Below are 13,023 nucleotides of genomic sequence, written 5' to 3'. Positions count from 1 at the left end.
AGCTGTGAAGCAGGAGTGAAGATCTTGGAGAACCCGTCGCAGAACCTAAGCCACCCTCTAGTGTTTCGTTTGTCGTGTGTTTCCTTGCTTGTGTGTGTAGCGCGTGGTTTGCATCGGTGGGTGGTGATGTAACCATGCTAGGTTGTTTGCTTAATCAACTTGCAGAATAAGCAAAACACACAACACATCAACAAAAAGAGTTAGTTCCTTTAAGGTCCTGTCCCTAGCTCTGGTCTATTCTTTCCTTGTATGCTTCCTCTCTCAACCCCTACCTTGTGACAGATGGATAACACTGGTAACAAAGGCTATGGGAATGATGGATCCGATGACTCAAGAACCCAAGCCAATGGGAATGAGAAAAGCATCAACGAAACCTCACCAGAGCTAATCCAAGTTGTGGTTAACCAAACCAACATGTTGGCAACAGCCTTTCAACTCTTACAGAATCGGAACAACCCAGCAGGGGCAACCAACGTTCAAGTACCTACAGTCCAGCAACAGTGCAAGTTATCAGAATTTCTCAAAACGGGGCCTCCAACCTTTGCCATGGCCGTCGATCCTATGGAAGCCAGTGATTGGTTGCGCACAGTCGAGAAGAAGCTAGGGTTGATTCAGTGCACCGACCAGGAGCGGGTTGGCTTCGCAACTCATCAGTTGGTTGGACCGGCTTCAGAGTGGTGGGATAGCTACGAAGCATCACGGCCAGAAGGACATACCATCACCTGGAACGAGTTTTCATCTGTATTCAAGAGATCACATGTTCCCGCAGGAATGATCACACTAAGAAAACGAGAGTTTCGCTACCTGAAGCAAGGAGATTTGACCGTCACAGAGTACCTGCATGAGTTCTATCGTTTGGCTCACTATGCACCAGAAGATGTGGAAACGGATGAAGACAAACAAGAGAAGTTTCTCCAGGGGTTAAAAGATGAGCTTGCAGTGCAACTACTTCTAGAGGATTATGAAGATTTTGAGAAACTTGTGGACAAAGCCATGCAACTCGAAAGTGAGCATAATCGGATGACGAACTGCAAGAGAAGGATTGTCAACATCCCAGTATTTCCAGGTGGTAACCAAAGACAGCGCACTGAGCCACTTCAGATCACCGGATCTCCTGTTGTGCATCAAGAGTTCCTGCCCCAAGAAGATGAATGCAATGCAGACAACAACACTAGCAATACTAATAATGATGATACCACCAACAACCATGGTTCTTGCCCCATTAGTGACCACTCGAATAAAGCGTGCAATGTCGGTAGCATTCGCCAAGATGTCAACGATAGTATCAATGTTGGAACCCAGAATGACAACCTTAGCAATTTTGACACTGAGAAAGACTCCAATGGTGATAGCAACGATGGTACCGCTGATGCCAATGTTAGCAAGGGTTTCCAACCACCAATTCCAACTCCAAGTCACAATGATCATCCCCAGATGGACAGCTCAGCAAAGAAGACGTTGATTTGTTACAACTGCAAAGAACCAGGTCATTTCTCCAGAGATTGTCCACAGCCGAAGCGTAACCTGCGCCATCACTCCGGCCATTATGCAAGAAGAAGACAGGTCACTCGCCTTGTGGTCACTGGAGCAAACGCCGTACCTGTGAGGCCTCATGTTAATTCTAACCCATAGAGGAAACAATGTACCGATGTTAAGCACCTTCCCTTTTTGTTTAAGACAGTGCCTTGTATTCATGTAATATGGGAGAAATTGGTAATAAAAACAAGTTCTAAGAGGATTCTTTTGGAAGATGCGGATATGTGATCATGTGTATAATTGTTTACTGACAAAGGAGACCTAGGGTCTCGTGCCAGAGGAACTATATTCTAACCTCGAACTAATAACCAACCTGAGGATGGAAAAGAAAATCAAGCGATTAACCAAAGAGACATTTGTTGGGATTAAGAATTTCAGATGTGTCTTTTTCGGATCAAAGACAAAGACAGTCAGTACAGCTTTTGGCAAAACACTTGAAGGTTTCACTGAAAGGCAGCAGACCAAAGGACCGCATCGTCACCAAAAGCATCCACAACTCTTGGAGTGAAGAGTACTTGGTTGACAAAGTTCAAAAGGTTATTGATAGAAGATACCAGCAAAGGTGTTTATTATCGGGCAAAGAAGTAGGTCGAAAGGTGATTGATAAGAGAAATCTAAAAAGAATACGTCAGGGCTGAATGTGTAAGGGAATACTTTGAATGCTAAATGATGACAAGCATGGTATCTTAGTAATGACGAGCTGATCTCGACGCATGACATGAAGTGGGTAACTTGTATGAGGTTGACTCCAAAGATATGAACTATGCAAAGTTCTGGAACTGAAGCCCTATCTTCAAGTGCCGCAACCCAGTCGAAGTCAGCTAAAGGTTCAACCAGGGACAAGTCAGGTGAAGAGAAGATTCCATCTGCAACAGGAGATCGAGCCAAGCAGTCCAGAGTGAAGAAGTTTTGTTAGGCAAGTTTGTTATAGAAGACGGAGCGGAAGAAGTCAGACAAGAAGAGAAGACCGCCCAACCTATCTTCTTGCTAGCCTCCTCGAATCTCGGGGACGAGATTCTTGTAAGGGGGGTGGATTTGTCACGTCCTGATAAATTCATCCCGAAATAAAAATCATTCGCTAAAAGGCATAATAGAATTAATTAAAATGCGAAAAGAAATTGGCAAACACTAAAATACGTACAAGAAAAATTCCAATGTGGCCCGGAGAATTTTTGTTAAATTCTCCTTGGTCTAAAAAGAGCCCTCAAATTTTACTTGAATTTTCAGAGCACCGGAAATAATTATTAAGCAACAACAACCTTGATCAAAGTTTATTAAAAAGAAAAGCTAAAAATCCCTCCTCTTCCTCCTTTGGGCCAAGCCCAGTTCAAAGTCTCCCTCTCCTCCCTCTCTTTCTCTCCTTCTCTCCCTCCTCCTCTTGGGCCTCCTCCCCTCTCGGCCCAGCTCCCTCCTCCCTCTCTCTCCCGGGCTGCCTCTTCCCCCCCCCTCCCCTCCCGGCCTGCCCGGCCCAAGCCGCCTCTCCCTCCTCTCTTCCTGGGCCGGCCGCCGGCCCAAGCCGCCCCAGCCCCCGAGCCGCTCCCCTCCCGCACGTGCCGCGCGCGTGCGCGCGCTGACGCCGCCGCCCGACCGCGTGGGGCCCGCGCGTCAGGCGGGCGTCGTCCCCTTCCTCCCGCCCGGCCGTCCTCTCTCCCTCTCCCGAGCGAGCCCTAGCGCCATTCCTCCTCTAAATCCGCTCTATTCAAGCCGGCTCTTACCAAATTGATTAGGGGCAATTAATCCCCATTGATTCCTCTTCGATTTCCCCCGTTTTCCCCCTTGAATGCCGCCCCCAATCGCCGGGAACGCTCGCGTTTTCTCCGGCCACCAACCATTGCCGCCGGCCGTGGTTCTCGCCGCCGTTCCGACCTCCCCCGTGGCCGGTTCCCTCTCCTCTCCTATAAAATAGAACCCCCTCTTTGCGTTCTACCGTTTTGGTCTCCTCCCAAGCTCTCCCGTGGTCTCTAGCCACCTCCCCACCGTCGCCCTCTCTCTCCCACGTTGCCGGCCGGCCTCCAGCCGCCTCTCCCTCCTCACCGGAGCATCGTCCGGCCGCGCCGTCGCCTCCTCCAGCATCGCAGCTGCCCCCTCTCCCTCGGCCTACCCTCCGTTTCGCGCGGTGACCGCCGGAGGCGCGTTCCCGCCGTCGTCCTCCTCTTTCCTTCGCGCCGGCCGCCTCCAGCCGCCTCTATCTCCCTGCCTGAGCGCCGGTCGACGTCGCCACCACCTCCCTCGGCTCCGCGACGCCGCCCTCATCCCCGGTATCACCTCCTCCTCGCCCGAACATCGCCGGAACACCGTCGCCCGCGCCGGCCTCACCTTCCTCCTCGTCGACATCTCCTCCGGCTGCCCGGTCGCCGCGCCAGAGCGTCGGCCGACGTCGCCGTCTCCTCCCTCGGCGACGCCGCATCGCCCTCCACCCCGGCCTGCCCTCGGTTTCGCCGGAACGTCGCCGCGAACCTCTACATCCGCCTCGCCGGAGTTGTTCGGCCGCCCGTCCCTCCTCGCCGTGTACCGGTCGGCCACCTCCACCACCATCTTCGGCATCGCAGCCGCGACGTCGTCCTCGGCCTCGCAGCTGCTCCCTCTCCCTCGGTCAGCCCTCCGTTTCGCGGGGAAAGCACCGGAGACGCGTCCTCGCCGGCGTCCAGTGGCGTCGCCACCACTTCTCCGCCTCCGGCCGCCTCTGCCACGTCCCCGGAGCGCCGGCCGACGTCGCCACCACCTTCCTCGGCTCCACGACGCCGCTCTCATCCCCGGCACCACCTCCTCCTCGCCCGAACTTCGCCGGAACGCCGTCGTCTCCGCGCCGGCCTCTCCTTCCTCCTCGTCGGCTCGTCGCCCCGCTGCACCACCACCATCACCAACGTCGTAGCGGCGTGTTCCACGCTGTCCCCTCCTCCTCTCAGCCGCTGCTGCCTGCCATCATCGTCGTCTCCGATCGTTCTCGTCATCGACGTCCCGTCGGTCGCCCGGCTCGTCGTCTCGCGGCGCCGCCTCCGTCATCGTCATCGCAGCGGCGTGTCCCACGTCGTCCTCGTCTCCGTGCAGCCGCTGCCGGCTGTCCTCGTCGCCTCCTCGCCGGTCCCGGTCGTCGCCGTCGTCGTCGTCCTCTCGTCGTTCCCGGTCGTCGTGGCGTTCGTCCCTCCGTCGAGCCGTTCTCGTCCGTCGTCCGCGTTCGTCAAGCGAGCCGCTGCAGCCCCGTCCTCGTCTCCGCCCTCGGCTCCGCGTCGTCAAGCCCCGTGCCGGCCGCGTCTCGCCTTCGTCCAAGGATCGCCGCCGAAGCCGTCCCCTCGCCGTTCGTCTCCGTTGTGCCCGTCTGTCTCCGCCGCGCCCGTTCGTCGTTGTCGTTCCCACGCCTCGTCGCGTGGTGGTAAGGATCCGTCCTCTCGCTTCCCCGCCCTCGTCCTTTCGGCGTCGCCCCGTACCCGTTGTGCGGTCGTCGACCCCGGTACCCGTGTACCGGTGTCGGTAGTCGTTCACGTGTGCGGGTGGTGACCGTGTAGTGTCCGTGTTTGTGTGCCCGCTTGGTAGCCGCGTGGTTTCCACGTGTGCAGTCCGTGTGGTGTCCAGTGGAGTCCGTTTGTCGGCCACTCGCCTCGGTTGACACACGGGATCCGCTTCCGTCGACCCGTGGACCGTCTCTGTGCACTCGGTCTACCGCGGTCCTTTAGGTTGACATGTGGGGTCCGCATGTCAACGGCGCAGCCTTCCTGTCTTTTCCAGGCTAGCGCTTACACATGTTTTATAGTTGCAAAACCTAATTACAATAATCCGCAAATCTCCATATAACAGCATTAAACTTCGGATGATCATATCTTGGTCATACGAACTCTGAATCGACCCGTTCAAGTCTCCTAATGTTTGCTATAACCTAAAGAACCCTGTGCTTTGTTTTTATGTATTGTTATTGCTTCTTTATAGGCTTGTAGCTTTGCTTGTGTGCTTCGCGTAGCTTTCGTCGTTCCGGAGGTTCCCGAAGCGTGGTTCGTGGTCGTCGCCGAAGGATCGGAAGTCCGTTCTCTCTGAGCAAGGCAAGTCACATCATCCTTGAACATATTGAATCCCAGTTTGTAAAATTATGTTGATTTAAATTATTGCATTACCGCTTTATTTAAATTCCCGCGTTATCACTGTTTTATCTAGCCATGCCCAATTACCTTTGTTATGACCTTATTATTGTTATTGTTATTATTATTACCTTGTTCACCCTAGAATAAATAAAACCCCAACTAGTGGGTACTCTGTTCATGGTTCCACTAGTATAAATTTAGGTAGATGCTTCGCTGAATAATTAGGCAACATTAGGTGGTTTTATAACTTTAGACTTTGGGAATTCTCATATCATTTGGACACTATGGAATTATTGGTTTGTGGTGGAATTGGACATACACCTCTCTTCCTCTTTCAAAACCCCTAAAACCTGTTTTCGGTGGGGTTTGGGTGCATGCCAGTTATGGGAAGTAGCACCCCGGCCACTATAAGGACTAAAGCTCGGGCCTCTGTTGCAAAGCACTACCGTACTTCCACATGTCTAATGGGTAAGGCTTAGTTTGTGGCTCAGTCTAGTCATAAACAAAAGTACACGGATTGGAGATGGATGAAGTCGGGCGTCGATGGACATTCTCCAGGGCAAATGAAGGCTACACGAGCTGCGGCTCGGTAGTCGAGATGTCATACGGCGGAGGGTTGGTGCCCAATGCTAGGGGCTCAGTTCTGCCTGCCTGTCCCGGGTATCCCGGCCGTAGGTAGGATTGGGTCGGTACTCTTGTCTAAGGCTAGGATGGGTTGGAAACTATGTCACATCTTTACGACGGGTTCCAAGGCCATGGAATGCGGAGTAAAGATGTGTCTTGTGGGTAAAGATGTACACCTCTGATCAGAGTAAATCTATTCGAATAGCCGAGCCCTCGGATATGGGCAAGCCTAGCAATGTACCCAGGTCAGTGTTATAATTCTTAAAATTTGCTCAACAACTAAAATATGGAATGGTTGGCCTGGGTTGGCTTGGGACGAGTTGGGACCCAGGTCGGGTTGCCAGTTCGGTCCAATTCATCGTAGGCCTTGGGTTAAGGCAGGTTCGTGAGGGTTCACGGCCTTGTTTAATAACACTGTGTAGCTCTAGGATCGTCTTTATAAAATAGCTTTGGGCAACTAAGTGACTTTTAAATGCTGTTTACTGCAAAACTGAACCCCTATATTATTATCTCCTTGTACTCCCTTGCATTAATCATGCATTCTCCGGTGTGGCTTGCTGAGTACTGTGGTTGTACTCATTCTTGCTCAATCTTTTCCCCCTTCAGTAAGAGAAGCTTTGGAGGAGATGTCTTAGGTGGAGTCCTGGCTTATACTCCAGTTGAGCGCCTGTGAAGATGGAGCCGTAGGCCCGCTAGTCCGCTGCTGTTTATCTTTGTTTGTCAGGCCTTAAGTGCCTTTGTAATAATGTAAATATTATCGATATAATAAAGATGTGTCTTTTATATCATGTTTGTATGGTGTACCCCGGCTTTTCCTGGGACGGGGATTAATACACAAGCGTTCGGAAAAAGGCAATTTTCCCGGTCGCGACAGCAATCGAGCTTTCCGAGTTCGATCTGCACTTTGAACCACGCCACGCTATCAAGAGCCAGGCCCTCGCCGATTTTGTGGCAGAGTGGACCCCGGCTCCAGAGACCGTCTCAATACCCGAGGCCAGCACGAACCCCTCACAGCTGCCTCAAACCGCCCACTGGGTGATGCAGTTTGACGGTTCTCTGTCTCTTCAGGGCGCCGGTGCAGGGGTCACGTTGACCTCTCCGAACGGAGACGTCCTCAGATATTTGGTCCGTCTCGACTTCCGAGCGACTAACAATATGGCAGAGTACGAGGGACTCCTTGCCGGACTCAGAGTGGCGGCTGGACTGGGGATCCGCCGCCTCTTGGTATTAGGCGACTCCCAGCTAGTCGTTAACCAGGTCTGTAAGGAGTACCGGTGCTCTGACCCACAGATGGACGCCTACGTACGCCAAGTGCGGCGTATGGAGCGCCATTTTGACGGGATAGAGCTTCGGCATGTGCCCAGACGGGATAATATGATTGCCGATGAACTCTCAAGGCTCGCGTCCTCGCGAGCCCAGACCCCACCAGGCGCCTTTGAAGAAAGGCTTACCCAGCCGTCGGCGCGACCCGACCCCTTAGGGGAGACGGATGCGCCTGACCGGCACCCGAGGCCCGTCGGAGTCCAGGCCTCGGGACCCGAAGGGAGCGCTCCAAGCTCCCTTAGATTGATTGCTTGGATCTCCGAGATCCAAACATACCTCACAGATAAGACTCTACCTGAGGACCGCGAAGGGAGTGAACGCGTACAACGCATTTCCAAACGCTATGTGCTGGTAGAAGGGACCCTCTATCGGCGCGCGGCTAACGGAATCCTCCTGAAGTGCATTCCTCAGGAACAAGGCGTTGAGCTTCTTGTTGACATCCATGAGGGCGAGTGCGGAGCCCATTCCGCCTCGCGCACCCTGGTTGGCAAGGCCTTTCGTCAAGGATTTTATTGGCCGACAGCTCTCAATGACGCAGTCGATCTGGTCCGGCGATGCAGAGCGTGTCAGTTCCACGCCAAGCAAATCCATCAGCCGGCCCAGGCCCTGCAGATCATACCGCTGTCGTGGCCATTTGCTGTCTGGGGGCTTGATATCCTGGGACCGTTCAAACGGGCCCCAGGCGGGTTTGAGTATCTGTATGTTGCGATCGACAAGTTCACTAAGTGGCCCGAGGCTTATCCGGTTGTCAAGATCGATAAGCACTCTGCTCTTAAATTCATTAAGGGTATCACGGCCCGTTTTGGAGTACCTAACCGTATTATTACGGATAATGGCACCCAATTCACTAGTGAACTCTTCGGCGACTACTGTGAAGACATGGGCATCAAGCTCTGCTTCGCCTCACCTGCCCACCCCAGAAGCAATGGCCAAGTGGAGCGCGCCAATGCAGAAATCCTCAAAGGCCTTAAAACCAAGACCTTCAATATTCTCAAGAAGCACGGCGATTCATGGATCGAGGAGTTGCCAGCGGTGCTCTGGGCGAACCGAACCACACCAAGCCGAGCGACCGGGGAAACGCCTTTCTTCCTCGTCTACGGCGCAGAAGCGGTTCTCCCATCTGAGCTCACCCTGAGGTCTCCTCGGGCCACCATGTACTGCGAGGCTGATCAAGATCAGCTTCGTAGAGATGACCTCGACTACTTGGAAGAGCGAAGGCGGCGCGCGGCCCTCCGAGCTGCGCGCTACCAGCAGAGCCTGCGGCGCTACCATCAGCGCCACGTCCGGGCCCGATCACTCTGCGTCGACGACCTCGTCCTACGCCGCGTCCAAACGCGTGCTGGATTGAGCAAACTCTCACCAATGTGGGAGGGTCCGTATCGAGTGATCGGTGTCCCCCGGCCGGGCTCGGTACGGCTGGCCACGGGCGACGGCACGGAGCTGCCAAACCCGTGGAACATCGAACACCTTCGTCGCTTCTACCCCTGAAGGGGGGGGGGTCGGGTGTCAGGTTTCGGCTCGGGCTAACCCCGCACCCCCCCTCGGGTGTGCAGGGTTAGCCGGGGGCTACCACACATGCACATATATTCCTTTCAGCATTTCAATAAAAGCAGTTTCAATTTCCTAAAGGTTGTGTCTGTGCCGTTTTTTTCCTTTTGAAGAATCTTGACTTGAAATAATGTCACTCGTACTCAACCTTGCCCTCGGGGGCTCGGTTCGGTCGGCTAAAATCGCCAAACGGGGCCCAGAACCGAGCCGTGCCCCGGGGCGTGGTGAACTCCGGGGGGGAATCGGCAAAAACCCACAATCGGGTCACCCATACCCCTCGGTCACCACGTTCCCGGCCTGGCCAGTCTCGACATGCGGATCTCCCCAGGCACTAGCCCCGACCCGAGCCATTCGAGGACCGGGACTTGGGCGCGAGCCCTTATTCCAAGCTAAGTCGCAAAAGGACCATGGCACAGATCATCCTCAGCTCATATATATAGCAAAATAAAACTAACACAAAAATTTTTCATCATTTCTCATTGCAGATTAAGTTAAAATTGTACAAAAAAGAGGCATGAAGGCCTTAGAAGAAAGAACAAGAAAAAAGATAAGAGTGGCGGGGGCCTGGGGGCTCATTCATATGCGCCCGGGTCGCCGGCCTCGTCGCCACCGCCGTCCTCGCTGCTGGTGTCGCCTTCCTCGTCGGAGCTGGGGGCGAACGCGAGCCGAGGGGCCGAGCCCTCGAAGCCGTTGACGATGTGGTCAGCAGCATCCCCGACCCGCGCGCGCGCCTCGTCCTCGGTCCCGGGAGGGAACTCCTCCAGCGCCATCCATGGGGAGAAGTTGGGATCCCGGGCCTGGTAACTCGCCAGCACGAGTTCGACCGCCCCCCGGGCGAGGTCCCTCGAGGATGCCTTAATGGTCTTCTCGAGCTCCTCGGGGAGTCGCTCGAGAACCCAAGCCATCCTGTTGAGGTGCGGTGCGAGGCCTTCCAGATTGGTGGGGGGCACCGTCGTCTGGCCTCCCCAGAGGCCTGCTTGCCGACCGGCGCGCTTCATGCGGGAGACCGCGTCCCAAAGCATGCCGGGCCCAATCTCGCCCGCCAAGCGAAGGGCCTCGGCCTCCCCGGTGGAGGAGTCCAGCGCGCGCTGCATGTCAGCGACGGTGTGTTCGGCAGCCGCGAGGCGAGCGGCTAAGTCGCTTTCGCCCGCAGCCGCCCCACCGATGCGCGCCCCCGCGGCCAGCTCTTTCTCCCGTGCCTCGAGGTTAGCAGCCCGCTGCTCCAGCGCGGCTCTCTCGGCGCGGACGCTTTCAAGGTTGCGGCGCGCCTGCTCCTCTTGCGCCGCCTCGCGGAGGGAGAGGCTGTCCGCCAGCCGTCGCGTCGTGGCCTCGGCCTCCTCGAGAGCCCGCTCCCGCTCGGCGAGTGCATCCTCGCGAAGGCGGAGCGCGGACTCCTCCTCGGCGCAGGCGGCCTCGTGCGCCGCCAGCGTCGCCTCCCGGAGAGCAGTGGTGGCCTCGCGGTCCATCAAGCCCCTCTCCACGGCGCCGGCATGTTCTTCCAGCGCCATGGCACGGGCCTCAAGGGCCTCCTCGCGCCGCCGGGACGCCGCTTCGGCTTCCGTTGCCCGCCGCTCTCGGGCAGCGGCGGAGTCGAGAACCCCTTGGGCGGCGTCGAGCTTGCTCTTCAGCTCCGCCTCCCAGCTTGCGTGCTGAAGACGGAGGGCGTCTTGCGCCTCGACCATCGCGGTGGTGGCGACGAGGGCGGCCTCTCGCTCCTCCTCCACCTCTCGGGCGATCTCCGCCAGCGCCGCCTTGCGGGCTTCGAGCTCCGAGATGTGGCGGCGATGGGCCTTACGGCCCACCTCCACCATGGCGTCCACCGAGCGCCGCCCCTCCTCGACGCGCGCCCATGCGGCCTCGAGCTCCGCTCGTTCTGCACGCAGGGCCTCCACCTGGGTGTTGAACCCATCCAGCACCGCGGTGTTTGCGGCGGCCAAGGCCTGCATAATGGGCTCGGCGCTCACCGGGGCGACGGAAGATGAGGAAAAAAGCCGCCTTGGAGAAAAGGCGACGCGGTTTGGCCCCCCGGAGGATACGCTGAGCTCGGGGATGTCCCCCGGGCCCGTTCGGTCCTGGGCGTCGCCCGGTGAGGTAGGCCCAGGCGATGCGCCCGCGGCCTCGTCGCGAGCCGCCTCGGAGGATGTCGCCCGAGGGCCGCCCGAGGGAGTGGGCCCAAGTGACGCTGTCGCCTCAGCCTGGCGAGCCCGGGCGGCCTCCTCCCGGGCAGCTTCTGCGGCTTGGCGGGCCCGGGCGGCCTCCTCCCGAGCAGCTTCCTCCGCTTGGCGAACCCGGGCGGCCTCCCGGGCGGCCTCTTCAGCTTCCCGAAGGCGGGCTGCGGCTTCACGCCGGTCAGACTCCCGCCTCCGCTCCTCTGCGGCCGCTGGATCTTCGGCCTCGGACTGGCCGGACTTGGGGTGGCGGGAGGAATGCGACGGGACATCGCTGAAGCAGAAGAAAAAACCAGAAGGCGAACAAAATGAGCAAGAAAAAACTTCTTTTTGGAGAAAGATGGTTGCAATAAGAGTGAGACGAACCTGCGAGGGGGTCGGTTGAATGACCACCTTGGAGGGGAAATTAAGTTTCCCCGGGCTGGTTCCGTCTCCCCCATCTTGCGGAGGCGCTTCTTCTTGCGCTCCCCCTCGGGCTGTGACGTCGGCGCGGCCCCCTCCGGGCGCCGACCGCTGGTACGCACCGCCCCGCCCCCTCGGGGAGGAGATGGGGGAGGTGTTCCTCCCAGCTTCCTCTTCCCCGGGGCGTCGGCAGGACGGCTGCTCCCCGAGCCCCCGACGCGGGGCCCAGAAGCACGACCCCCTCCTGGGGCAGATCGTTTCCCCCGGCGGCTCTCGCCCGCGCCATCGTGGCTCTTAGGGGCTCTCTCCTCTGAGGCCCCAACCCCCAGCATAATGGATAGAATGGAGACGCGGTCGGGATCGATGCAGAGGGGGAGGATCTCCTGAGGAAGGCGAGACGCCTCCGCGGAGCTAAGATTAAGCACCCTTTGGACTACGATCTTGAAGTCCTCAGGAGCCCAATCCCATCTGGTTCCCTGATGGGTCCGCATGTAATCTTCAGGCCCAGTGTACTCCCAAGCGCTCCGGGCGCGCCGTTGGAGCGGCGCAATCCGGCGACGGAGGTAATCGCCGTACACCATGGCCCCGGTGAGCCCCTGGGATCGCAGGCCCGCCAGGCGGTCGAGGACGGTGTCGTACTCCTCCCCCAGATCTACCGGCGCCCGCCAGCTGGAGACCTGCGCCGGGGGCTGGCTCGGAAGTCGGAGGCGCGCTTCGTCGGCGAGGGGGGTGTAGAACCAGTCGCTCTTCCAGTCGTCCCACTTCTTGCGGAGGACGCAGGGGATGTAGCGGTTCAACACCGGCCCCCGTGGCTGGAAGTAGCAGCCGCCAACCACCGATGGCGGTGACACCGACTGCACGGTGAAGAACCACCGGAACAGCTGAAGAGAGGGGCGCACCCCAATGAACATCTCGCACAGGTGTGCGAAGATGGCCAATGTCATCACCGCATTAGGGGTGAGGTGCGCCATCTGGAGATCGTAGAACTCCAGGACATCCATGAAGAAATGAGAAAATGGCGGGACCAGCCCAGCCATTGCGAAGGGGAGGAAGAAGATGGACCGCCCCGGGTAGTCTGATGCCGGGCGCCCCTCGCCCAGCATCACAATCTCCCGACCGGTGGCGGACTCCGGCATGAAGCGGCGCGGCAGTCCGGCGTGCCTCTCATTCACGATGCGGGAAGGCGGCAGTACACTGCCGTCGAGCAGAGCAGAGCCCCATGCCATGGCGGTGGAGGAAGAGATGATTGGGAACGAGCGCGTGTGGCGAAAGTAGGGCGTGGCAGAGAAAGAGTTAGAGCTCAGGCAGCGAAGGCAAGAGGAACAATGGCGAAAGGAAGGGAGCAAATCCTT

At 57.4% G+C, this 13,023-nt stretch overlaps 1 protein-coding gene across 1 annotated transcript; it reads left to right on the top strand.

The window, feature by feature from the left end:
* Positions 1–3,316: 3,316 nt before the first annotated feature.
* On the top strand, positions 3,317–7,018 carry LOC136356968 (uncharacterized). Its single transcript, XM_066311692.1, has 4 exons — positions 3,317–3,382; positions 3,502–4,906; positions 5,458–5,567; positions 6,837–7,018. The coding sequence occupies exons 1-3, from the start codon at positions 3,317–3,319 to the stop codon at positions 5,463–5,465; spliced, it is 1,479 nt and encodes a 492-aa protein (XP_066167789.1). The 3' UTR covers positions 5,466–5,567; positions 6,837–7,018.
* Positions 7,019–13,023: the final 6,005 nt, after the last annotated feature.

The sequence above is a fragment of the Oryza sativa genome, chromosome 6 (assembly GCF_034140825.1).
Source record: "Oryza sativa Japonica Group chromosome 6, ASM3414082v1".
Classification (NCBI taxonomy): Eukaryota; Viridiplantae; Streptophyta; class Magnoliopsida; order Poales; family Poaceae; genus Oryza; species Oryza sativa.
Note: the sequence above shows the minus strand (reverse complement) of the source record. Positions and strands in the feature narration are given on the sequence as shown.

Bases quoted from the DNA above. Each gene is read 5' to 3' on its own strand.
- LOC136356968 (XM_066311692.1), top strand. From the start codon at position 3,317: ATGCCGCCCCCAATCGCCGGGAACGCTCGCGTTTTCTCCGGCCACCAA. The intron at 3,383-3,501 runs GTTCTCGCCGCC...CGTGGTCTCTAG, and splicing joins AACCATTGCCGCCGGCCGTG to CCACCTCCCCACCGTCGCCC.